The 27,645-nt window shown below is 45.3% G+C and overlaps 1 protein-coding gene across 5 annotated transcripts in view; it reads right to left on the reverse strand.

The window, feature by feature from the left end:
* DOCK2 (dedicator of cytokinesis 2) overlaps positions 1-27,645 on the reverse strand; it is a 1,661,574-nt gene that overhangs the window by 623,184 nt on the left and 1,010,745 nt on the right. For all 5 annotated transcript variants that reach the window (XM_073649510.1, XM_073649507.1, XM_073649509.1 and 2 more), the window contains one exon: positions 8,503-8,581. In XM_073649510.1, coding sequence (XP_073505611.1) covers positions 8,503-8,581 — 79 coding nt within the window. The remainder of the gene's footprint in view (positions 1-8,502; positions 8,582-27,645) is intronic.

Raw genomic sequence — 27,645 nt, forward strand, 5'->3', positions numbered from 1 at the left:
CCTCTTCAGAAGCAACCTGTCTTCCTTCCTTTCTCCCACAAGTCCAAAAACAAGGCAAAGTCCTGCCCTATTATAACAGGGTGCAACAGGTCCTTGACTACGCCCGAATCATGGGACTCAGCTCCACAGTTTGTGTCTATGACCACTCGGGCCACAGGGTAGTCCTTAGCATCCCCATGGACACAACAGATGCCGACCGTTTGCCCTGGAACCAGCCGATGAGGAACTGTGGCCCTCACTAGGTTTACCAAACTCCCCAAGTCTAACAGAGAAGTCAGTTGCACTCCACTTACTGATACGAGGCACACCTGCGGTTCCTCAGGCTGGATATGCAAAGTACGAACAGCGCCGTCCTGAGCTGCAGTCCATTGGCTTGTTGGTCATGGGGCAATGGGCGGCTATATGACCTCTCCAGGGCTCTAGGACGCCCCCCAGATGTGCCTCTTCTTTGAGTTAATCCCCCTCTTTTGGGTGTCCGCCCCCTTTTGGGAACCCCAGTATGGAGATGCTACAACCCCTGGTCTCCCCAATGAACTCTATACCGTCTGGTACCTTTCCAACAACCCCACCAGGTCATCAGCATTACGAGGATCTCCCTGGGCAATCCAGGATTGCACCGACCTTGGAAGGAAGTGTATGAACCTGTCTATGATGACCCTCTCCACCATCTGTGCTGAGGAGGAAGATTCAGGTCACAACCACTTTTGGACCAGGTGTAGGAGGTTGGACTGGGGAGGTTTGTCACTCCAATAGGCCCAGTGGTGCACCCATTGCGCCCTGACATTCAAAGTCTCTCCCAAGTGCTCCAAAATCTGCGCTTTTAATTTGGCATACTCTTTTACGTCTTGCAAGGCCAAGTCATAATAGGCTTTCTGTGGTTCACTCTTTAAATATGATGCCAAAATCTCCACTCACTGCTCCGGAGGCAATATCTCCCGCTCTGCCACCCACTCAAAGAGCATCAGGAACGCTTCAACGTCATCACTCGGGGTCATCATTTGCAATGCTCTTCTTACCGTTTTCCTCACATGAGAGTCATCAGCTGGAATTGGGGGTGGGGCGGTTGCCCTGCCACGGATCACCTCAGCTAGCAGTTCCATCTGCTGCTTGTGCTGCTGCATCTGCTGCTGCTGTTGATGCTGCTGCTGCACCTGCTGCTGCTGTTTCCACTGCTGCTGCTGCTGTTGATGCTGCTCGAGGTTAGCCTGCACCAGTTGCTTTATCAGCTCCTCCATGCTGCCGGATGTCCCTTGCTGGCTTGTGGCCTTCACCCAAGACATAAACGGTTTTCTGTAGCAGTCATACTGCCCCTTGGGATTCAGCCGTGCTTCTAGCACCAATTGTAGGGTTTGGTACTCACTCGGCTGCAGTTGAGGTAGGCACAGAAGCGTTTTCAGGGAAATCCAGGCTGGTTCATTAAATAGCATAAACCACTCAGGAAAGAAAACATAAACACAGCCTTTTCAGCACAAAGTGTAAATACAAAGCAAAATGTCCATACAAGGTTGCGGGTCCACCCGCTCAAGTTACAGTCCACTCTTTAGGCCCTAACACAGACCAACATTCTGGAGATCCACACATCTCCAGACATACCCCAATGAGACACTTGGTCTCCATTTTATATACACGCCCTGGAGTGGGCATATGTGAGCAGCCAATCCCACCCGTCTCTTATGACTCCTCGTAAAAACCGGCCCTGATATGCCCTATTAACCCTCTCAGCACTATGTGCCAAAAAAACAGCCGAACAAATAAATTGGACTTTAAAAAATAAGCAAATTAAAATAAGATTTAGGTGCAAATGAAAAAACAGGCAAAACAACAGCAAAAAAAACACTAGATAAAAATAGACAAAAAAAGAATCTGGCCATATGCATCTGCAGTGTTCTCAGATTATTAACATTAGACATGTCGAATGTGGCACCCTGCTACCACAGGTACCACAGGACCTAAAAAGGGTGCATGGATGGACTTCTCCACAAGAGGCCCTCACTACAAACACACCTCCACCCATCCACCTCAGACCACCAGAGGAAGCCCTGTTAGGGATATATATATGGAGGGTGGGGTTAGGCAGTTAGTTAGTTAGTTCAGTTCAGACAGAGAGGAAGTCTGAGAGCGTGCTGGCGCTGAGACCAGAGAAGGAGCAGCACATCTGCTGCTATGTTCTGAGGGCCCTGAGTGTGGCCGGAGGCAGAGAGGAGAGGAGAGAGGAGTTGAGGGGGCAGAGGAGCATCATAGGCTCACTCCAAGACACAAACCGGACATCGGGTCCACGCCTACAGGGTCCTCTATACCCAGTAGGGACAACCGGCTCACCAGGAGGCTTCCAGACCCCTGGTCATCCTGAAGCTAACAGCAATAACTGGACTAGGAACCATGAAGGCCCCAGCATCCAGGGATAGTGGTTGCCAAAGAAAGGTCCTACTACCAAGTGGTCAGGTGAGAGAGCAACATGACACAGAAGCTAGGTCCAGTTCCAGGCTGGCTAGAAGCTTAGAGAGAGGGACACATGGATCAGGGGGCCTTATACCCGCTCACTGGGGAGAAGTCCTGAAGTGCACCCTTCCTAGCAAGTACCCTGGACCATACCTGCCGTTACTCCAGTAAAGGACCTGCATCCCTTCCATCAACTTTGCCCCGGGGGTCCGCTCCGCCTGTGGGGAGCAGGAACATCACAGCTGCCATCTCATCACCCCCGGAGGTCTGCAGCAGCGCCAGTAACCATTACCGGAAACCACAGGTGGCGTCACAAAACAAACCACACACTAAAAATCCCTTTTTCAAGAGAAACCCCAGAGTACGGGCCCGGGAGCCGACTGCCGTGACATCCTAAGCAAGGTAAAAGGCCAGGGTACCGAGTCCCCTATATCCCCCCTGGGTGACACATCGAACACATTATGTTAAGGTTATCCTGATATCTTCTGAGTCAGTTTGGCTAAAATAATAGCAGACCTGTCCCTATACTGAGCTTTCATAAAGCAGCATAGTCTGTTGATATATCCTCTGTCACGGGTGTGTCGCCACGAAGATCGTCACGATTACACAGCCTGACTTCTCGCAGCTGACTTTTTGGTGCTTTGTGTTTTTCGGCAGTGAGGGAGTTAATTCTCTCTCTCTCTGTGCTAGACGAGGTCCAGCCTCGCCCAGCTGCAATCAATGCTGCTGTAGTGAGACTCCTTCAAATGCCTGCTGGTCTGTTAGGGAAGTGTCGGTGAAAGCATTTCATGCAGACTAACAGAGCGGATCGTGGTATTTGGAGTTTCAGAGATAAGTATATTCGGAGAGTTTTTTCCCTTCCTCGCTTTATCATTTATCTCCTTTCCCATTGGTGTTCCCTCTGTTGTAGTTGTGTAGTTTTTGTATGCAAGGTGGTTTTGGTTTTTCCCTTGTACTGTCTCGTTCGTCTAAGTACTGTGTGTGGGCATATTATTACTTGTCCCCTTTTGTTGTGATCGGGGTCCTTCTCAGGACTAGATTACTTAGGTGCAGGGATCCTCAGGAGGTAGGGGTTACGCTGGCGGCCTGGACCTCTGTACCTTTAACAGTACCTCCAGGTTGAGGGATTAGTCAGGGCCCCAGCTTAGGGTCAGCTTAGGCCCCCTACCTCCAGTATACAGAGACAGCGTGACATTTTCACCGACCACTTAGTTTTTCTCCAGCTACCATGGATCCAGTAGCCGGTCTAGCTCGGCAGTTGCAGAGTTTGTCCATGGAGCTGGCGGACGTTAGGTCCAAGGTTTTGTATCCTAAGGAGCAAGCCGGAACAGAACCTAAAGTAGCTCTCCCTGACAGGTTCACTGGGGGGCGGGACAAGTTTTTTGTTTTCCGGGAGGCATGCAAGTTGTACTCCTACAAGGGGACCCACAATCTTGGGCGTTCTCTCTTCCCCCGGGCTCCCCGGCTCTCCAGTCAGTGGATAGGTTTTTCGCTGCTCTGGGACTCGTATATGATGACCCAGATCGGATCTCCCTTGCTGAGTCTAAGTTACATAGGATCCAGCAGGGAGATCGTCCGGCGGAGGAATTCTGTTCGGAGTTCCGTAGGTGGGCCACGGACACCCAGTGGAATGACCCGGCTCTTAGGAGCCAGTTTTGTCAAGGTTTATCCGGCAAATTACAGGATGTGTTGGCACAGTATGACTCTCCCGCGTCACTGGAAGCCGCTATGGCCCTTGCTATTCGCGTTGACAGACGGCTTCGGGAGAGGTGCGGGATAACTCTACCCCCTGTGATGACTCCACCTCCTAAAGGTCCCCTCATATGGTGGTTCCCCTGGTCAGTCCAGAGGAGCCTATGCAATTAGGAGGGACATCATTTCGGGGGAGGGGACCGGTGGTGCGCCATAAGACAGGAAGGTGTTTCTTCTGCGGGAGAAAGGGACATTTTATTGGGGGGTGTCCATCCCGTCCCTTGCAGAGTGAAGAGTCGTCGGAAAACTGTTGATCCCAGGTTGTGTGGTTGACGGCAATCTGGGAGTAGGTATTTCGTCCCTAGGTTCGTCTCAGTTTCTCGTACCGGCGGAGGTGGTGGTGGGTACGAGAACTGAGAGGATATCTGTTCTTCTGGATAGTGGGGCCGGGGCTAATCTGGTTGATGCTCGGTTTGCCCGGGTTCAAGGTACGCGATTGAGTGAGTTGGCTAAACCCATCCCCATATTCTCGATCGATGCCAGGCCTCTCGGTCAGGGAAGTTTTTTGCAAGCTGTGCATGACGTAAAACTTCAAGTGGGGGCGATACATAAAGAACTGTTGTCTTGCTACGTGTTGGAGGGTCTTCCCACTCCTATAGTGTTGGGCCTTCCTTGGTTAACTAAGCATAACCCGGTTATTAATTGGCAAACCAGAGAGATAAGCCAATGGAGTAAATTCTGTAATAAAAACTGCATGAACACGGTCATCGGTGCGGTTACTCCTTGGGTCTTACCTCCATTTCTGGCGGACTTTGAGGATGTATTCTCGGAGAAAGGGTGTCAGGAACTACCTCCTCATCGCGAGTATGACTGTTCTGTAAAACTGCTCCCTGAGGCCAAGTTACCTAAAGCTAGGTTGTATAACCTTTCTGGTCCTGAGAGGCAGGCCATGAAGGATTATATTTCAGAAAGTCTGGCTAAGGGGCATATTAGACCTTCATCTTCACCGGTGGCTGCGGGGTTCTTCTTTGTTAAGAAGAAAGATGGAGGCCTACGCCCTTGCCTGGATTTCCGTGAACTTAATCGGATTACGGTCCGAGATCCGTATCCGCTCCCACTTATTCCCGATCTCTTTAATCAGATCGTGGGTGCCAAATGGTTCTCTAAGTTGGATCTCAGGGGGGCGTACAATCTGATTAGGATGAAGGAGGGGGATGAGTGGAAGACGGCGTTTAACACTCCGGAGGGGCATTATGAGAACCTTGTCATGCCATTCGGTCTGACTAATGCCCCGGCGGTGTTCCAACACTTTGTTAATGACATTTTTCGCCGCCTGGTGGGACAGTTTGTTGTCATATATCTGGATGATATCTTAATTTGCTCGCCGGATCTGGTGTCTCATCAGGAGCACGTTAGGCAGGTGTTACAGATCTTGCGGGATAATAAACTGTATGCCAAATGGGAAAAGTGTGTGTTCGCCGTACAGGAACTCCAGTTTTTAGGCTTCCTGGTTTCAGCGTCCGGTTTTCGTATGGACCCTGGGAAAGTGCGGGCAGTTCTTGAGTGGGATCGGCCAGAGAATCTTAAGGCACTACAACGTTTCCTGGGGTTTGCTAATTATTACCGGAAGTTCATTCGTAATTTCTCGTCCATGGTTAAGCCTCTCACAGACATGACTAAAAAGGGGACGGATTTTTCTAGGTGGTCTGACAAGGCTTGTCAAGCATTCTCCTCCTTGAAAAAATGTTTTGCCTCGGCACCCATACTTATTCAACCTGATGCGTCACAGCCATTCATTGTAGAGGTAGACGCTTCCGAGGTAGGGGTGGGAGCAGTATTGTCACAAGGTTCGTCCCCTGGTAAGTGGCATCCGTGCGCCTTTTTCTCTAAAAAATTGTCGTCCGCTGAGAGGAATTACGATGTTGGCAATAGGGAACTCTTGGCCATTAAGTTAGCTTTTGAGGAGTGGCGCCATTTTTTGGAGGGGGCAGTCCATCCGGTCACCGTCATCACCGATCACAAGAACCTGCTATATCTGGAGTCCGCGAAACGTCTGAATCCCGGACAAGCTAGGTGGTCATTGTTTTTTACCAGGTTTAATTTTGTCGTTACATATCGTCCTGGGTCAAAAAATGTAAAGGCGGATGCCTTATCTCGTAGTTTCCCTGGGGCCGGGAATACGGACGACCCGATTCCTATCCTTCAGGAGGGGGTGGTGGTTTCGGCAGTATGCTCTGAGCTGGAGGAGGAGGTATTGGAGGCTCAGGGGGATGCCCCTGTTGGACCTCCGGGGAGACTGTTTGTTCCAGATCAGTTGCGACAAAATGTGATCGAGGCACACCATAACTCAGTTTTTGCAGGACACCCGGGGAGTAGAGCAACTGTGGATCTCCTCTCGCGTCGGTTTTGGTGGCCTAACTTACATAAGGAGGTGGTAACTTTTGTCGCGTCCTGTGGGGTTTGTGCGCGCTCTAAGACCTCACATACCCGTCCGTCTGGGTCCCTCTTACGTTTGAAGATCCCGGAGCGTCCTTGGACTCATCTGTCTATGGACTTTATTACGGATCTCCCTCCGTCTTCGGGTAAAACGGTCATACTCGTTGTAGTGGACAGGTTCAGCAAGATGGCACATTTTATCGCTCTTCCGGCTCTCCCTAATGCTAAAACTCTTGCGCAGGTGTTCATTGGGGAGATTGTGAGGCTTCACGGGGTACCCTCCGAGGTGGTGTCTGATCGGGGGTCTCAGTTTGTGTCCAAGTTCTGGAAGGCGTTTTGTGCACGGCGGGGGATGCATTTGTCGTTCTCATCGGCTTTTCATCCTCAGACCAATGGTCAGACGGAACGTATGAACCAGAGCTTGGAGACATATCTCCGGTGTTTTGTGTCAGAGAACCAGGAGGACTGGGCTTCTTTCTTACCTCTGGCAGAGTTGGCTCTTAATAATAGGCGGAGCAAGTCCACTGGTAAGTCCCCGTTTTTTGGGGCATATGGTTTTCACCCCCAGTTTTGTACTTTCAGTAGGGGGGGCTCTTCGGGGGTTCCTGAGGAGGAACGATTTTCCTCATCACTCGCTTCAGTATGGAGAGGGGTGCTGAAGAATCTGAATACTATGGGGAACCGATACAAACGTATGGCTGATAGGAGGAGAGTGTCTGGTCCGGACCTAAGTGTGAACGATCGGGTATGGTTGTCTACCAGGAATATAAAACTTAAGGTTCCCTCCTGGAAACTGGGTCCCAGGTTCATCGGGCCGTACAGAATCAGTTCTATTATTAATCCGGTGGCATTCCGTCTTGACCTCCCCCCTACGTTTAAAATTCACAACGTGTTCTACAGATCGTTGCTTAAGAGGTATGTGGCGCCGGTGGTACCGTCACCTTTACCTCCCCCTCCAGTGGTGGTCAAGGGTAACTTGGAGTTCCAGGTATCGATCGAGGGTCATCGATTCACGCTTTAATCGCCGGTCCCTTCAGTACCTGGTTCATTGGAAAGGGTATGGTCCTGAGGAGAGGATGTGGGTTCCTGCGTTGGATATTAACGCAGACCGATTAGTTCGGGCCTTCCACACGACTCACCCGGATAAACCTGGCCCTGAGGGTCCGGAGGCCCCTCGTAGAAGGGGGGGTACTGTCACGGGTGTGTCGCCACGAAGATCGTCACGATTACACAGCCTGACTTCTCGCAGCTGACTTTTTGGTGCTTTGTGTTTTTCGGCAGTGAGGGAGTTAATTCTCTCTCTCTCTGTGCTAGACGAGGTCCAGCCTCGCCCAGCTGCAATCAATGCTGCTGTAGTGAGACTCCTTCAAATGCCTGCTGGTCTGTTAGGGAAGTGTCAGTGAAAGCATTTCATGCAGACTAACAGAGCGGATCGTGGTATTTGGGGTTTCAGAGATAAGTGTATTCGGAGAGTTTTTTCCCTTCCTCGCTTTATCATTTATCTCCTTTCCCGTTGGTGTTCCCTCTGTTGTAGTTGTGTAGTTTTTGTATGCAACGTGGTTTTGGTTTTTCCCTTGTACTGTCTCGTTCGTCTAAGTACTGTGTGTGGGCATATTATTACTTGTCCCCTTTTGTTGTGATCGGGGTCCTTCTCAGGACTAGATTACTTAGGTGCAGGGATCCTCAGGAGGTAGGGGTTACGCTGGCGGCCTGGACCTCTGTACCTTTAACAGTACCTCCAGGTTGAGGGATTAGTCAGGGCCCCAGCTTAGGGTCAGCTTAGGCCCCCTACCTCCAGTATACAGAGACAGCGTGACATCCTCTTGAAGTCTGTGGAGTAACTTACATGTGAAATTTATAAATTGTGTTGGAATTAGAAAATGCTGTAGTTTAATGAGTATATGATTAAAATAAATCTATATAGTACTACTATACCTGCACTTCAAAATTCATATTCTCAAGAAATTTCTGCTCCATGATTCTGGCAAACTTGTCAATAGCTCTCAAGAAAACTCTGCAAAACAAATAAACATTTATATTTAGCGTCAAACAATGTGTTCATAAAAATGCAAATGAAGTATATACTGCCATGGGATTGCACAAATCACAGGACCCCATATCAAAACATATTGCACTCCTCCAAAGAGCTTCCTCAAATTTAAACAAACATAATATAATAATAATAGTATTTTTTATTTCTGTAGCGCAAACATATATTACAGCACTTTACAATTGATAGAGTACATGCACAAAGAATATCAGACATTACATAGTAAGGCCTTAGTGTATGTGCCCACGATGCGTTTTTCAAGCGTTTACACTGCGGAATTTCCGCAGTGTAAATGCTTGGGAAACGCTTGGTAAATCTTCCCCTATGGTCTCCAATGCAATTCCGCACTGTCAATGCCCATGCTGTGGATTTTTCCGCAGTGTTTATGCTGCGCTCAAAAATCCGCAGCATGTCCATTAATTTTTCGGACACGCAGCGTAATCGCCGCCATTGACTTGCATTAGAATGCGCCAATTCTGCAAGACTGCATCTGTACTTGAGTAATTGGCGCGTTCTAATGTGCGGATGGTACCCAAGTCAGGAGGAGAAGAGACTCTCATCCAGACCCGGGTACCATAGAACCTGTAAAAAAAAAGAATTTAAAATAAAAAATAAAGTTTATACTCACCTTCCGATGTCCTCCCGGTGTTTTGTCCATGCCGTCCGGTCTCTTGCAATGCTCGCGCTGTTGTGAAGGACCTGCCATGACGTCACTGAGTCATGTGACCCATCACATGACTCAATGACGTCACCGCAGGTCTTTCACACCACCGCGAGCATTGCAAGGCACCGGACGCAGCAGAGATAACACCGGGAAGACACCGGAAGGTGAGTATAATCTTTTTTTTTTATTTTTTACCATTCTTATTCTTCTTTTTAACTATTACTTGGTCACACTACTATAAATCAATGCCGGTTGCATGGATTTATATAGTGTGAACAAGTTGTCAAGCACTTTCCAAGTGATGCTAATATCGCTTGGAAAAGTGCTTGATAACCCGCATGCAGAAATGCATGCAAAGACGCTTCACAAACGCTTCTACCTGGCGGGAAAAACACATGTAGAAAACGCATGCATTTTTCCTGCCAGGGAGAAGCGTAAAAAATATGCAGCATTTCTACATCGTGGGCACATAGCCTTATTCAGATGTCCAAGTTTTGAGTTGAAACGGTTTGATTTCAGTTTGTAACAACCTGCTAATGCTTATAATTTCAAAAATGACCATTTTTTTGTTCCTTATTAAAATGAAAAGGGTGAAAACTCTGCTGTGCATAATAATTTGGAACGTGCATTTTGAGTGCAGTTTGAGTTTTTTATTTTTTAAAAAAATATACTGTTATCATAGGCAGTTTGTACAAAATCCTTTCAATTGTACTCTAATAGTTATTTGACTGGAAAATTAAAATGACTGCAATTCATATAGGTAATTTGGGAAAATCTGAGAAAATATTATTTGCATAATAATTTGGAACACAGTGTAAGGTGCTATTCACATGTCCAGGTTTATTCACGGACTGTGTGTCTGTGCAAAACTTTTGGAACATGTCTGTTTTTCTCTAGTATCATGGATAAAAAGGCTAATTCAAGATCATGGGTCCGTGAAAAAACATACATCTGTGTGCCATATGTATTTAGCCCTGCAAAGTATCTGAGCTTTGTAATTAATTGATTTATCCATCTGTGAAAAACACAGATGAGACACTGATGCTAAAAATGGACACCTGGACCATACAGTGATGACATGGATGGTAAAAATGGACACCTGGACCATACACTGATAGTAAAAATGGTCACAGACCAAACACTAATGACTCACTGATGGTAAAATTGGACACGTGGACCATACACTGAAGATCCAAAACACTGATGACACCAATACTATTTATTCACATATGTGTGAGAAATAAGGGCCTTGCTCTCAGGTCATGTTCAACGTTCAGTATTTAGTCAGTATTTTACATTAGTATTTGTAAGCCAAAATCAGGAGTGGAACAATCAGAGGAAAAGCATAATACAAACATGTGCACCACTTCGCCATTTTTCACCCACTCTTGGTTTTGGCTTACAAATACTGAGGTAAAATACTGAATGTGTCAACGTGGCCCCAAGCTTACAATCTGAAGATATGGGTTTGACAGGAGAGATAAAAGTCATTTGTCTATGTGTGGTCTAACATCTATGTGTGTGTGTGTACAGATTTAGGCCACATTCACACATTCAAATTTTGGTCAGTGTTTTATGGAAGCCAATCTGTCGCAATAAAGGAAGATTTTATGGATAGTGAGTGCCACTTGAGTTTTCAACACTGAAGAGAATTGTTTAATTAGCCCCTTACTGATATATGACATACAGGTATGTCATGGCGATCGTGTGAGCATAGGAGCTATGCCAGTACAATCGTAGCTGAGAGCTTGGTTAAAGTGACAGTCAAGCTCCCAGTAGTCAAACATAAAAAATATATATAATCACACTGAGCCGAAGAATAAAGCCACCTAATCACTTGTACAGGATGGTGAATGGTGTAAAAAATGGTGTAAAAAAAAAAAAAAAATGAAATCAATTCTTGAAATGCTGTTAAGTTCATTCATTTTGGACTCTCGTCTGACCTATGATCTGGAGGTGTCAGTCTTTTTACGCATCTTTTTAGATGTGCACAACAGTGCGGTCAACCACAGTTTTTGGCACCTTTGAAAAGATGAATATCGCTAAAAAGGGGACAGACGAAGTCCAGAGAAATGCTGATACATTAGTGAATGGATCCGCCAGATGTTTCATCTGAATCATGTTTTTCAGAAATGTGAATGGAAACTCCGATGTAAATGCTAAGAGTAGAGTACAGGATAAATGTGAACTGATCCAAATTGTTCGGTACCCCAAAATCCTGCCAATAGCATTCAACTCAACACACAAAAAATCAAGTCCCCACTCATGTCTGTCATCTGTTAATGGAAATATTCAAGGCTTCAATGTTACTAGTAGCACAAAGGCTCTTGAAAAGCACTATGGCCTCCCCACCACGCCAGAAAAGAAATCCAGCAAAATCTGTGCTCCCAAATTGAAATGTCCCCTACCTCCTAAGCCCCACAGTGTGCCTAAACCACATTTAGTGTCTACATGTTTGGCATTTCTGTAACAATGTGAGCTGCTTAATTTATGTGGTGCGTGTCCCCAGAAGCATGAGCTGGGCACAGTGTATGGGAACTACATTGGCAACTACGGACACTGCAACGACAGGTTTGCTATTTTCACTCAGCAACATCCATTGCTGCTTGTTTCTGCAAGATATTCAGTCAGAAATCATCACTACACCTGTAGATAAATTCCCAAAGGAATTTCCAAAATAGGGTCACTTGAAGGGGATTCTTTTGGCACTTAGGAGCTCTGTATATGGAGTCCACAAACTATTCAATAAAAATTTGTTCTCCAAGAGTCAAATAGCATACCGTCCCTCCAGAGTCTCACTGTGTGGCTAAGCAGTGCTGCACAGCCACAAATGGGGTGTTGCCACATTCAGCAGAAATTGTGTGGCATATTTTAATGCAATTTTTACCCATTACATCTTGTACAAATTTGAAATCTGGGGCAAAATCTATATTTTTAAAAATATATTTTTTTTTTCACCGTCCTATGGTTTGAAATAATGTGACAATGTTTGTACAATGGGGTCACTTATTGAGGGGGTTCTGTTATGGCACCTCAGTGGCTCTGCCAATTTGACATAGTACCTGCAAACCAAAACAGCAAAATCTGCTCTATAATATTGTGATCTTTCCCTTCTGAGCTTTCCACTGTGCCTGAAAACTAGTTTCCCATTACATGTAGGGAATTGGCGCACTCAGGAAAAATTGCTCACCAAACTGTGTAGTCCATTTTTTCTTATTAGTCCTTATAAAAAAATAAAAACTTTATTTACAAGTGAGCTATTGCAGTATGGATAGTATATTACAGCAAATCCAGCCAGGTATTACTGCCTTATACTGCGTACTGCTGCTGCTACAAAAAGAAAAAAAATCTATTCTATTCCCTATTGATACCGTTGTTACCCTGCACCTATCCCTATTGTAAATGCAGCTATCATCAGCTGGAGTTGAATGTGGTTTATTGTCGTTGAATACATCTCTTCCACAGTGCATTACTTGATACTCTTCATGCACTCGTTGACCGATTAATGATTTTTAACGGTGATCTGTAATTATAAAATTATGAAAAAAGACAGGGTTGCTTGCGTTCCTTCACAGTTTGGTGGTGCAATGTACCAAAAACACTATTTTCTATTGTACTATATTATCTCTATTATCTGAGATTCATGTACGAGTGACCTATAGCAGTTGGGATAGTGTCTTACAGGCATCTAGTCAGGGATTATTGTCTTATACTCTGTGCTGAAAAAAAAATGATATTCCCTATTGATAATGCTGTTTGCTGCTTTTAAAATAGGGACAGGTGCTAGATTGTACTATCAGCTAGAAATGAGTGTTCATTCTGGATGTGTCTGATGATGTCTCACACACCACATGGCCAGATAAGGTAGTAAAATGTTAAAATTACATCTAATGGTGAATGTATTTTTTACCATTGAAAGAAATGCAAAAGTGCAAAAACGCATCAAAAACTCTATGTGTAGGACAACCAAGGAGTACAGGCGAGGTGTGCAGTAGCATTTTTGATTTTGGTTATTTATTTTGCCTTATATATGTCATCACCCTGGAAAGAATGTTTCTTAATATTTATTCCAGGAAAATCCATTTTTGATTAGTTTTGTATGTTTTATTGTCAGTCCGTAAAAGTGGCGTAACACTCTGATGACATTGTTGTCTGAGATGCTTCCATGGGGTCTTCCCCTTGCTATTTCCATGTCATTTGAGCACTATTTCCATCGATTTGACCAATTTTTAGTCCCCCCTCCAGATCTCCGGGGTAGGGGCCGTCGGAAAAATGCTCGAGTTTCCCATTGACTTACATTGGGCTCGTTACTCGGGTCGAGCACCCGAGCACTACGATTTGCTCGACTCAAGCATTTTAGTGCTCGCTCATCACTAGTTTTGAGCACCGCAGTTTTTAAAATGTCACTTTTGCATTTTTGCTGCCACATAGGCCCCTTTAAAATCATTTCAATTGTGATATGGTTCCTAAAAAAAAATTGGGTTTTGTAAATTTTATTGGAAAAATGAAAACTGTCTGATAAACTTTTAACCCTTCTAACTTCCTAACAAAAAAATATGTTTAAAAAATGATGCTTATGTAAATACACATGGTAAGATATTTATTAAATATATTTAGTGGTAAGACCATCTATTTTAAGGACATAAAAATTAAAAGTTAAAAAATTGTAAATTATTTAAAATTGATCAAATTTCTATTTTTTTTCATAAATAAACAAAAATCATATCGACCTAAATTTACCACTCACATGAATTGCAATGTGTCATGAAAAAACAATCACAGAATCACTGGGATATGTTGAAGTGTTCCAGAGCTATAACCTCATAAAGTACCACTGGTCAGAATTGAAAAATTGGGCCTGGTCAGGAAGGTGAAGGCAGACTTTGGAGGGAAGCCTGTGCAGAATAGAGATGCCGGCCCTACCCCCGAGTAGGAGGAGCTTCAGAGTGATGATGTCTCCACAGAAAAGAGTAAGTTGATGTCAGGACAAAGCCCTGACCTGTCTGGACAGTGGGAATGACCCCTCAAATTGGCACAGTTCTACTGAATCCAGGAGGGTTGGCAGCCATGCCTTTTGGTGAGTTTTTGATGTTACAGATCTTTCGCACTATTTCTGTACTTATTATGTAAATTAGGTTTCTTACATTTTTTTCCATTGTATCTTTGAGTGTTTTTTTACATGCATTTTTATCACATTTTTTGATGATGATTTTTTTGCCTCTTTTTGGTATGTCATGTTTTAAAGGGAATCTGCCAGCAGGTTTTTGCTATGTAATCTGAAGACAGCAGGAGATAGGGGCTGAAACACAGATTCCAGCGGTGTCACTTTTTTCACTGTGTGCTGTTGTTTACTTAAAATGAAAGCTTTATCACCTGGAAATGATCCCTGCCTCGACTAGGTCTCACATGCCTGCTAGACTGACCACAACCTCCTCCTCTGATAAGCAGCTCACTGTCAGTAGGCAATGTACATAGAAAGCTGTGGTGTGGATGGGGTTAGTTTAAGCTCTGCTACATTCTACATTTAAAAATGCTGTGTCATAACTGGTGCACCCAGTAAACTAAGTGATGCATCCTTGGAATTAGGGTTTTCCTACATTATGCTGCTCTCAGATGAGGGAGCGAAAACTCTGTGTCAAGACGCTGTTGTCAGATGTCCCAGGTCTAGGAGCTCCTTCCCTATTCCTAAAGCTCCAGGGATTACTTCTAATGGTGAAGATGCCCTAAATCAGCCCATATCTGTCCCTTACGCCACCCTGGGAAGTGGGCAGTAGTTGTGTTTAAGTTGTAGCCTCCTGCCGGGCAGAGAAGCCGTTCCACTCACTGCTGCGGTCCCGGTCCGGCGTCTTCCTGTTCCCCTCCCGCCGTTGCTGTGGCCTGCACCGTGCGCAGATTCCCGGGCACTGTGCTTAGGGCACATGCATGCTCCCTCCCTCTTAAAGGGGCCGCGCGTACCGTCCTAAAGAGTCCCTGGCCGATGGCCGGAGGACTTCCCCTTTATAAAGCACCTCCTCCAAAATGGAGGTGCCTGTACAAGGTTGCTATTTTGTGTGCTAACACTTTCCTCAGCCCTCAGGTCCCGCTGCCTGTCAGTCTTACCCGCCAGTCTGTCTAACAGTCCTGCCCGCCAGTCTGCCTATCCACCGTGCCCGCCAGCCTGCCTACCCAGAACACCTGCCAGTTACCTGCCGTACCCGCCAGAATGCCTACCTGGGGCACCTGTCAGTTACCTGCCGTGCCCGCCAGCTTGCTACCTGTCTGGCTATCCGCCGTACCCGCCTGCTTATCTACCCGGATCACCTGCCAGCCTTCCTGCCATGCTCATCTGACCCATGGGAGTCACCTGCTCTCACACAAGGTCGGTCCCAGAGTGGCACCTGGTTTATCTACCAGGTCCAGCCCTAACCCTAGCCCAACCCTAACCTCAACCGTAACCCTAACCCAAGTCCAATCCTAACCCTAACCCCAACCCTAACCCTAGCACAACCCTAACCCGAGAGTTTATTTTTTACGCCGTTCCTCGTGCGGTATAAGTGATTAAACGACTTTATTCTTCAGGTCGGTGCGATTACAGCGATACCAGAATCATATCAGGTTTTTATGATTGACAGCTATCGCACACTAAAAGACGCATTTTTTGTAAAATCTAGTTTTTGCATCGCCATATTTTGAGAGCTATAATTTTTCCATATTTTGGCCGACAGAGTCTTGTGACGGCTTGTTTTTTGCGGGATGAGTTAACGTTTTTATGAGTGCCATTTTAAGGCACGTGACATTTTTTGATTGCTTTCTATTTCGATTTTTGGGAGGCAGAATAAACAAAAACCAACAATTCAGGAATTGTTTTTTTTTTTTTTAAATTTATGCTGTTTCACGTGTGGTAAAATTTATAAGGCAGCTTTATTTTTCTGGTCAGTACATTTACAGCAGTACCACACTTATATTGTTTTTCTATGTTTTGGCGCTTTTACACAATAAAAGCTATTTTATTTTTTTCCATCGCTCTATTCTGAAAGCTATAACTTTTTTATTTCTCGACTGATGGAGCTGCATGGCAGCTTGTTTTTAGTGGGACAAGATGACGTTTTCAGCGGTACTATTTTTATTTATATTTGTCTTTTTGATCGCGTGTTATTCCATTTTTTGTTTGGCGGTATGATAAAGCATTGTTTTTTGCTTCGTTTTTTTTTTTTTTTTTACCGTGTTCACTAAAGGGGTTAACCAGTGGGACAAGTATTATAGGTCAGGTCGTTCCGGGCATGGCCATACCAAATATGTGTACTTTTATTGTTTTTTTGTTTGTTTTTTTCATAATAATATTTATTGATGGGTACATTATATTTTTATTTTTGGTGGATTATTATTTTTTTTTTATGTTTTCAATTTTTTTTTTCATTTTCTGACACTTTTTTTTACTTTTATTCTTTGTCCCACTAAGGGACTTTCACTTTTTTTTTTATTCTGATCGCCTGTATAGCACAGGGATGGAGCACTATCCCTGTGCTATACAGGCTGTCAGCGCTGCAGATGCAGAAGATATTTTGATCATGCACTGCGCATGACCAATATATCTTCCTGCTGTCTGATGACCTGGATGTTGTCATGATGACATCGGGTCGTCATGGCAACATCCGGGAAGCCGCGGCAGACAGCGCTGGAGGTCAGCAGAAGAGGTGAGTATCCCGATCACCTCCCCTTCCCACCGCAATGCTGCGATTGACTTCGATCGCAGCATTGCGAGGGTTAATGTGCTGGGACCGCTCCCAGCACATAGCACCGGGTGTCAGCTGTGACAATCAGCTGACACCCGGCGGCGATCGCGCCCGCACAGCTTGTGTGCGGGCGCGATCACAAAAACATACTAATACGTGTCTGGCTCTTAAAGCGCAGGGCACAGATACGTATTAATATGTCTTGGGCTTCAAAGGGGTTAAAATATATATTTTTTATTTGCTTCAATAGTCCCCCTGAGTAGGCTTAAAGCTGTGATCATTCAATAGCAGGGATTCAGTGTGGCCGGCTCCTATGAACTGTAAAACAAAAATCCAGGAGTAGTTTGTGTTCAGAGTTCATCACCGGACAGTACGAACCCTGAACTTTACAGTTCTGGTTCACTCATCTTTATTCTCTGTAAGACCTTTGTCATCATGTGATGGTTTTAATTATTGGTGATTGGTTCAGTTTGATATTTAACCCCTTAACCCCCGAGGGTGGTTTGCACGTTAATTACCAGGCCAATTTTTACAATTCTGACCACTGTCAATTTATGAGGTAATTACTCTAGAACGCTTCAACGGATCCCCCTGATTTTGAGAATGTTTTTTCATGACATATTTTACTTCATGATTGTGGTAAAATTTCTTCGATATCACTTGCGTTTATTTGTGAAAAAAATGGAAATTTGGCAAAAATTTTGAAAATTTTGCAATTTTCAAAATTTGAATTTTTATGCCCTTAAATCAAAGAGATATGTCACACAAAAGAGTTAATAAATAACATTTCCCACATGTCTACTTTACATCAGCACAATTTTGGAACCAAAATTTTTTTTTGTTAGGGAGCTATAAGGGTTAAAATTTGACCAGCGATTTCTCATTTTTCCAACAAAATTTACAAAACCATTTTTTTCGGGACCACATCACATTTGAAGTCACTTTGAGAGGTCTTTATGACAGAAAATACCCCAAAGTGAAACCATTCTAAAAACTGCACCCCTCAAGTTGCTCAAAACCACTTTCAAGAACTTTATTAACCCTTCAGGTGCTTCACAGGAATTTTTGGAATGTGGAAGAAAAAAATGAACATTTAACTTTTTTTACAAAAATGTTATTTTAGACCCAATTTTTTTTATTTTCACAGGGGTAACAAGAAAAAATGGACCCCAAAATTTGTTGTGCAATTTCCCCTGGGCACGCAGATACCCAATATGTGGGGAAAAAGCACTGTTTGGGTGCACGGCAGGGCTCGAAAGGGAAGGAGCGCCATTTGACTTTTTGATTGTAAAATTTGCTTGAATAATTCACGGATGCCATGTTGCGTTTGGAGAGCCCCTGTGTGCCCAAACATTGGAGCTCCCCCACAAGTGACCCCATTTTGGAAACTAGACCACCCAAGGCACCTATCTAGATATCTAGATGCATAGTGAGCACTTGGAACCCCCAGGTGCTTCACAAATTGATTCGTAAAAATGAAAAAGTGAAAAAAAAAAACACTTTTTCATTTTTATGAATCAATTTGTGCAGCACCTGGGGGTTCCAAGTGCTCACTATGCATCTAGATAGGTGCCTTGGGGGGTCTAGTTTCCAAAATGGGGTCACTTGTGGGGGAGTTCCAATGTTTAGGCATGCAGGGGCTCTCCAAACGTAACATGGCGTCCGCTAACAATTTGAGCCGATTTTCCATTCAATTTGTTAGCGGACACCATGTCGCGTTTGGAGAGCCCCTGATGTGCCTAAACAGTGGAGCTCCCCCACAAGTGACCCCATTTTGGAAACTATACCCCCCAAGGATTTTATTAAGGTGTATAGTGAACATTTTGAACCCAGAGGTACGACACAGAATTTGATAACATTAGGTCATCATATTGAATAAGCTGTCATTAGTCTTGAGCGCAAGTGCTCGCTATTTGAGTTTGCATCGGGTACTAAGGTATGCACCATGTACAGCGTGTGCTCGAGTGACATGCTCGAGTCCCTGCTCTGCATGTTTCACAGTTATTAGACACCCAAAAAAAAACATGCGGGGATCGCTCGTGCATGGCAGGCAATCCCCGCAAAGTTTTTTTGGCCTCGAAGCATATGGGGCGGAGACTCGAGCATATCACTCAAATACCCACGATACTCAATGCATACCAGAGCACCCGATGCAAACTCAAGTAGCGAGCACTTGCGCTCAACACTAGTCGCCATATCGTCATCTTTTTTTCTTACTTTTGAAAAAAATCCCAACCCCATCACAACCCTAACCCCAAACCCAGCCCTAACCCTAGCCCTATCCCTAGCCCAACCCTAACCCGAGAGTTTATTTTTTACGCCGTTCCTCATGCGGTATAAGTGATTAGACGACCTTATTCTTCGGGTCGGTAAGACTACAGCGATACCAGAATCATATGGGGTTTTTATGACTGACAGCTGTCACACACTAAAAGACGCATTTTTTGTAAAATCTAGTTTTTGCATCGCCATATTTTGAGAGCTATAATTTTTCCAGATTTTGGCAGAAAGTCATGTGATGGCTTGTTTTTTGCGGGATGAGTTGACTTTGTTATTGGTGCCATTTTCAGGCACGTGACATTTTTTGATCGCTTTCTATTCCGATTTTTGGGAGGCAGAATAAACAAAAACCAACAATTCAGGAATTGTTTTTTGTTTTTTTTATTCTGCTCCGCATGTGGTAAAATTGATAAGGCAGCTTTATTCTTCGGGTCAGTACGTTTACAGCGGTACCACATTTATATTGTTTTTCTATGTTTTGCACTTTTACATAATAAAAGCAATTTTATAGAAAAAATTATTTTTTAGCATAGCTTTTATATTTTTTGGCTGATGGAGCTGTATGGTGGCTTGTTTTTTGCGGGACAAGATGTCGTTTTCAGCGTTACCATTTTTATTTATATTTGTCTTTTTGATCGCGTGTTATTCCATTTTTTGTTTGGCAGTATGGTGATAAAGCATTGTTTTTTGATTCGTTTTTTTTTTTTTTTACCATGTTCACTGAAGGGGTTAACTAGTGGGACAGTTTTATAGATCAAGTTGTTCCGGACGCGGTGATACCAAATATGTGTACTTTTATTGTTTTTTTTTTGTTTTTTTTTATAATAATATTTATTGATGGGTACATTATATTTTTATTTTTGGTGGATTATTATTATTATTTTTTTTTTATATTTTTGCAATTTTTTTAAAAAAATTTTTTTCACTTTCTGATAGTTTTTATACTTAATTACTTTGTCCCACTATGGGACTTTCACTTTTTTTTTCTCTGATCGCCTGCATGGCACAGGAATTCAGCACCATCCCTGTGCCATGCAGGCTGTCAGCGCTGGACAGGGAGAAGATTGTTTGGAGATGCACTGCGCATGTCCAAACAATCTTCCTGCTGTCTGGTGACCCCGATGTTGTCATGACGACATCAGGTCATCATGGCAACATCCTGGAAGCCACGGCAGACAGCGCTGGAAGCCGGAAGAGGAAGTGAGTATCTGCGATCACCTCTACTTGCCACCACAATGCTGCGATCGACTTCGATCGCAGCATCGTGGGGGTTAATGTGCTGGGAGCGGTGCGTGACCGCTCCCTGCACATAGTACCGGGTGTCAGCTGTGACAATCAGCTGACACCCGGCGGCGATCGCGCCCACACATCCTGTGTGCGCGCGCGATCGCCATAACGTACTAATACGGGTCTGGCTCTTAAGTCCCAGGGCACAGACACGTATTAGTATGTCAAATGTTGTTAAGGGGTTAAGCTGTGTAAATTTGGAGAGAATCTAGTACAGACTAAGGCTATGTGCATATGTAGCGTTTTTGATGCGTTTTTGCTCCGGATTCGCATTGTGCTAAAAAATGAAGCAGGACCATTGTTCGGGCATTTCGGGTGCGAATCGCGCACATTGACAAATTGAAACGCAGCAAAAGTGAAGGTAACCTGTGGATTTGCTGAATTTCAGTGAAAGCCCCCCCCCACCACACACACACATCTATAAACAGCAGGAGGCCACACGGTGCCATCTATACACAGCGGGAGGCCGCACAGCGCCATCTATACACAGCAAGAGGTAGCACGGCGCCATCTATACACAGCGGGAGGCCGCACGGCGCCATCTATACACAGCAGGAGGCCACACATAGCCATCTATACACAGTGGGAGGCCGCACGTAGCCATCTATACACAGTGGGAGGCCGCACGTAGCCATCTATACACAGTGGGAGGCCACACGTAGTCATCAATACACAGCAGGGAGCTGCACGTAGCCATCTATACACAACAAGAGGCCGGACGGTGCCATCTATACTCAACGGGAGGCCGCACGTAGCCATCTATACACAACAGGAGGCCGCACGTAGCCATCTATACACAGCAGGAGGCCACACGTAGTCATCTATAAACAGTGGGAGGCCGCACAGCGCCATCTATACACAGCAAGTGGCTGCATGTAGCCATCTATACACAGTGGGAGGCCACACGTAGCCATCTATACACAGTGGGAGGCCGCACGTAGCCATCTACACACAGCGGGAGGCCGCACATAGCCATCTATACACAGCAGGAGGCCACACGTAGCCATCTATAATAATAATAATAATAATCTTTATTTTTTATATAGCGCTAACATATTCCGCAGCGCTTTGCATACATTATCGTCGCTGTCCCCATCGGGGCTCACAATCTAGATTCCCTATCAGTATGTCTTTGGAGTGTGGGAGAAAACCGGAGAACCAGGAGGAAACCCACGCAAACACGGGGAGAACATACAAACTCCTTGCAGATGTTGTCTGCAGTGCTAACCATCTATACACAGCGGGAGGCCGCACAGTGCCATCTATACACAGCGGGAGGCTGCACGTAGCCATCTATACGCAGCGGGAGGCTGCACGTAGCCATCTATACGCAGCGGGAGGCTGCACGTAGCCATCTATACACAGCGGGAGGCTGCACGTAGCCATCTATACGCAGCGGGAGGCCGCATGTAGGAGTCTATACACAGCGGGAAGCCGCATGGTGCCATCTATTCACAGTGGGAAGCCGCACGGCGCCATCTATACACAGCAGGGGGCAGCACGTAGCCATCTATACACAGCGAGAGGCAGCACGTCACCATCTATACACAGAAGGGGCTGCACATAGCCATCTATACACAGCAGGGGGCCGCACATAGCCATCTATACACAAGAGGGGGATGCACGTAGCCATCTATACACAGCAGGAGGCAGCACGGCGCCATCTATACACAGCGGGAGGCTGCACAGCATCCCCCAGATACAGCGGGAGGCCGCACGGCGCCCCCCCAGAGACAGCGGGAGGCCGCACGCAGTCCCACACACACACAAACATATACAGACATATACATACACGCATAAACACATTTGAAACACAAAAATACATATAAACAGACATCACACAATGATATCTGCCTGCACACACACACTCACTCACTCAATAACACACTCAATCACACACTCACAATCCCCCGCCTCGGCTCCAGTCGTCCAGCTCCTCTTTGATGCAGCCATGCAAGGGCGCACACTGGGTGACGTCATGCTAGCAGACACAGCCGCGCACAGGGCCGTGTCTCCTAGCTGTGACGCGGCCGGGCCAGCACTGCACCTGTTAACTTCCCTGTGTGCGGCCGTGTCTTCTAGCATGACGTCACCCAGTGTGCGCCCTGCACTGCTGCACCAGAGAGGAGCTGGACGACTGGAGCCGAAGAAGAAGCAGCGGCCGTGCGCAGCTGCTGGGGGAGCGGTCCGGGCCCACCCGCCTCTGCCTGCTGGTACGTGCCGTGACTGACCAGCTGATACCTGCGGTGATGTCAGGGATCAGCTGATCGGTCACGCCACCGATCAGCTGATACCTGCAGTGACTTCAGCAGCCAGCTGATGCTCATGTGACCTCACCGTGGGAACCTTCAGAAGAAGGTTTCCATGGTGGTGAGCTCACCGGGACTGATCAGCTGATCTTCAGCTGATGAACCCCAGTGACCTCCTGCAGCATGTATACTGATAAGGGTGATTTTACACCCCTGTCAGTATACAGTGCTGCATTCTACAGCCGCGACATAAGTGATTTCTGATGTCACAGCGTTAGAAGTGACCCAGAACATCGTGTGACACTCGTTTGTGGTATGTGGATTGCGTCGTTGATGGCGGAAAGATGAGGAATATGGTTGTTATTTTAATTTATTTCAGGAGAGGGCTTCGCGGAGGCGTACAATAAAAAAAAATAAAAAAAAGTGTGTTTTATTTCATTAAAATACTTTATTCTGGCTGTGTTTTTATTGAAAAGGCGGCGATAATTTTGCTACGCAGTTAGTAATGGGAGCGCCTTATAGACGCCCTACATTACTAACCTGGGCCTCACGTCAGCCGCCAGTACAAGGCTGACGTGAACCCCTACCCCATTACCTCACTCGCCACCGCTACATGGCAGTGGGAAGAGCAAGTCTAAGCACCAGATTTGGGGCATCTTATGGATGCGCCATTTCTGTGAATGCTCAGGGGTGATATTAATAGCTGCAGAGGGCGCTAGTATCCATGGCCCTTTCCCTGGCTATTACTATCAGTCCACAGCTGTCTAGCTTAGCCTTTGCTGGTTAGATTTTATAGGGGGATCCCACGTCAATTTTTTTCTGCCATCCCCTGTAATCTAGCCAGTAAAGGCTAAACAAACAGCTGTTGGCTGATATTAATAGCAAGGGAACATTGTTGGCTAATGGATCCTTCCCCGGCTACTAATATCAGCCCGCAGCAGTCGGCTTTCCCTCTGCTGCTTATAAAAATAACGCGGGAGCCCACTCCATTTTTTTTTTTTTAATTTTCGGCTCTGTGCCCATAAATCAGACGTATCAGCGCTTTGGATGCAAACTTTTTCTCCGTCCAAAATATTGCATTCTATTGAACGCAGGTAAAGCCACATGTGTTCACTGAACCGTGCGGATTTATTCCATTTACTACTTTCTAGTGGTCAAATTTCTGATGCGGAGACTAGTGACTCAGCAAGAAAATTTGATATGCTGCGGTCCTGAAAGACACGCTGCATGTCAGTGTCCAGGGGTGATTCACAGCCTCAGATGCATGCATAGTGGACATGGGATTTCTAGAGATTCCATCCACCATGCTGTACCAACTGTATGCTGCGAGTTTGATGCTGTATAAACACGCAGCGTCAAGCATGCAGTGGCTCCTGATTGTGGCCACGTACCCAAACTCACCAGCAGTATGTCAAGTTCTGTAGTGGGCATGCCAGTCTCTGCTGCAGATTTTGACCAATTGAAGTGTCATTATATGCGGTGGATTCACATTTACCGACAACAAAAGTGTGGCATTAGAACACCACATTTTGGATTCAACAAAAATACGTTGTGTCCAAAGCGCTGATGAGTGATGATAGGGGGGACATAGTGGCTAATGAACCAGCTGTGAGATGTTAAATGTGGCCAGGGAAAATGTTTGCCTAATGGCACCTTCCCAGGCTAAAAATAGCAGTTCACAGCAGCCGTATAAATTACATGAATAGAAATGCTAATGAAGATTGGTTGAATGGGACTAACTGTCATCTAGCTCGTTTGTTTGGTGATGAAAAGGTGTCAATCAGACCTTTTCAAGACCAAAATTAACTAAAGTAAAGTAAAGAGCATAAATAAACACACAGACACAGAGAAAACACTTTATCTGAAATACAACATATGCATTCTTTAATCATTTAAATGAACCAATGTAGCGCAGCCATCTCTGACTCCTTGCCGGACAGAGATGCCGATGCCGTCACCGCCGCGGTCCCGGTCTGGTATTCTCTAGCTCCTCTACTGCTGCCCGTGTTGCGCGCACCTCGCCCAGCTTCGCAGGCACTGTAGGGCGCGCGTGCATTCTTTCCCTCTTTAAAGGGCCGCGCCGTCCTAAAGAGTCCCCGGCCAATGGCCGGAGGACTACTCCTATTCAAAGCACCTTCTCCAAAATGGAGGTGCCTGTGCAAGGTTGTTGTTTGTGTGCTAACACTCTCCTCAGCCCTAAGGTTCCAGTGCCCACCAGCCTGTCTATCAGCCGTGCCCACCAGCCTGTCTACCTGGTGTGCCCGCCTGCTCGCCTACCCGCATCACCTGTCAGTCTACCTGCTGAGCCCGCCTGCTTGCCTACCTGCTTCACCTGTCTACCGGCCGTGCTCATCTGCTGTACCTGTCAGCTTCAGCCATCTGACCCTTGGGAGTCACCTGCTCTCACACAAGGTCGGTGCCAGAGTTGCACCTGGTTCACCTTCCCGGTTCCTCCTTGGTTCAAGGAGTCAACTAAGCCGCCGTGTTGCCAGGGTCGGTCCGGGTAGGCACTTAGTTACGCCCCTCTGGTCCCTCCTTGCATCATAGCACAGAGATTCCACCACCAGGATCCATAACAACCAATATACTCACACAGGTTCTGACGGTAATCCAATGGTTTAAGCAATGTCCCACCAAATAACTTTATTTAGCTCCAAAAAGCATTCATTGATGTACAAAAATGCTTCAAAAACACTTGTAAAATCTGCATGCGTTTTTTCTGCCAAGGAGATGCAGAAACGCTCAGAAAATTTCAGCTTCAAATATGCATCGTGCGCACATTGCCTCAGACCACAGTCTACGGTTGAAAGGCACCACTTTTTTCTCTTGTCTTGCACTTTTTGATAGCTTAGTGACATGCAATTTTAAAGTCTTCCTCAATAAAGTATTGAAATTTTATCTGAGAGCTGGAACAAATATTTGTGTTTCTAATTCAGGTTTATTAATCTTTTGGATTGACAGAGTGCACTGTAGTTGTTCAATAAAATAAATCATCAAAAAAAACGAATTGCCTAATAATTGTGCACATAGTGTAGGTTTAGTATAATTATATAAAGCTCATTCAATTGCGTTACCTAAAATAGGAAGCAATCTTAGGGCTCTTTCACTTGTGAGTGTGTTCGGTACGTGGTGGTGACAGTTTCCACACGTATTGGAGACACTGACATGCAGACCCATTCAAATCTATGGGTCTCTGCACATTTCAGTGTGTTTCCATGGACCGCATGTCTGTGTGCTCCACATGTAGACATGTCTGTTTTTCACATGCTGCACGGTCTGCAAAAGTCCCACACTGAACACACAAGAGTGACATCCATGTGTCATCATTGTGACACGTACCGGCACCTGGGAATCAGCTTACAGTTAGCGCTGTTCCCAAGGGCAGGGTGCTGAATGCTGCCCTCATCATTGTCCCTTGCTCGCACTATGATCAGCACCAGCAGGGACAATGTTAAGTGTAGTAGTCTGCTCCCACAGGGTCCATGTGTAAAAATAAGAATAAAGCAATAAAATCCTTATACTCACCTGTCTGGAGATGTCCCCCCACTGTAATCCTCTGACTGCTGATGCCAAAGAGGCAGGGAGAATGAGCTGCTCCAGTGAGGGGGGCCCTACACTGAGCGGAGCTCACTGTGTGACAGGACACCACTCCTGAGCTCAGTGCAGCTTCGAAGCCCGATCGCTGGAGAGGCTCATTCTACCCGGCTCTTTGGCATCAGCGGTCAGAGGATTACAGGGGGGGGGGCATCTCCGGACAGGTGAGTATAAGATAAGATAAGATATACTTTATTTTATCCCGGAGGAAATTGCGGAGTATAAGGATTTAATTCTTTTACTCTTATTTTTACACATGGACACGGCGGGAGCAGATTACTACTCTCAATATTGTCCCCTGCTCATGCTGATCACAGCACGAGCAAGTGACATTGATGAGGGCAGCGTTCAGCACCCGGTGCTTGGGAACAGCACTAACTGTACAGTGATTCCCAGTCGCTGGTACTTGTGCTCCTGATGCGGCACACAGTTGCCACATGGATATCTCCGGTACTGGAAAAATCAGGACGTGTGAAATCAGCCTTAATCTGATGGGGCAACCAATTTACCACTTATTATATACATGTTAACTTGATGGATCCAAAAAGCAATAAAATATATTTTAGAAGAATGAATGTTATTTAACACATTCATTGCATGATGTATACTGGACTGAATTTTTTTCTGCTACATTTTGCTAATGCATTGTATTACATGTATTTCCTCATATATTAACTGATTAAAATCCTACAGCAATATTGTTTAATTCATAGTAGAAGAAAATGTTAAAAGCAAGTCTCCAAATTTTTCTAGAGAAATGGAATACATTTCTGATTGTAAGCTACAAAAAAGCCTAGCACATTAAAAGTCATAGCACATCCAACTGAGTATCAAACAATATATTGGATCTTCATTCAAAAATATTGACATTCATAATCACATCACAGACACCATCAATCCCTTACTGCTCCATAAAGCACTATTACATCATAGAGTTCATCCGTCATGATAAACTCATGACCACACTCCTTTCCAGTATCTTGGTGAGGTGAGCTTGGCAGTTGTTTCAGACCTGTATATTACAAAAAAATGCTACAACTATTATCCCATTATACTTAACTACCTGGAGTGATCACCTATCATGTCCCTGATCTACATTGCTGTCTGCTGTGAAAAATCTTGATGGTAATAGTCATTTTTTGAACAACCAAATTTCCACATCTGTTCTAAGCCAAGTTTGTTTTTTTAATTCAAACAAACCAAGTTCAACAGGATATATCACAAGTAGAGATGTTCAGGTTC

Source organism: Phyllobates terribilis, unplaced genomic scaffold (assembly GCF_046119375.1).
Source record: "Phyllobates terribilis strain yellow unplaced genomic scaffold, ASM4611937v1 Scaffold_10__3_contigs__length_209671492, whole genome shotgun sequence".
NCBI classification, from domain to species: Eukaryota; Metazoa; Chordata; class Amphibia; order Anura; family Dendrobatidae; genus Phyllobates; species Phyllobates terribilis.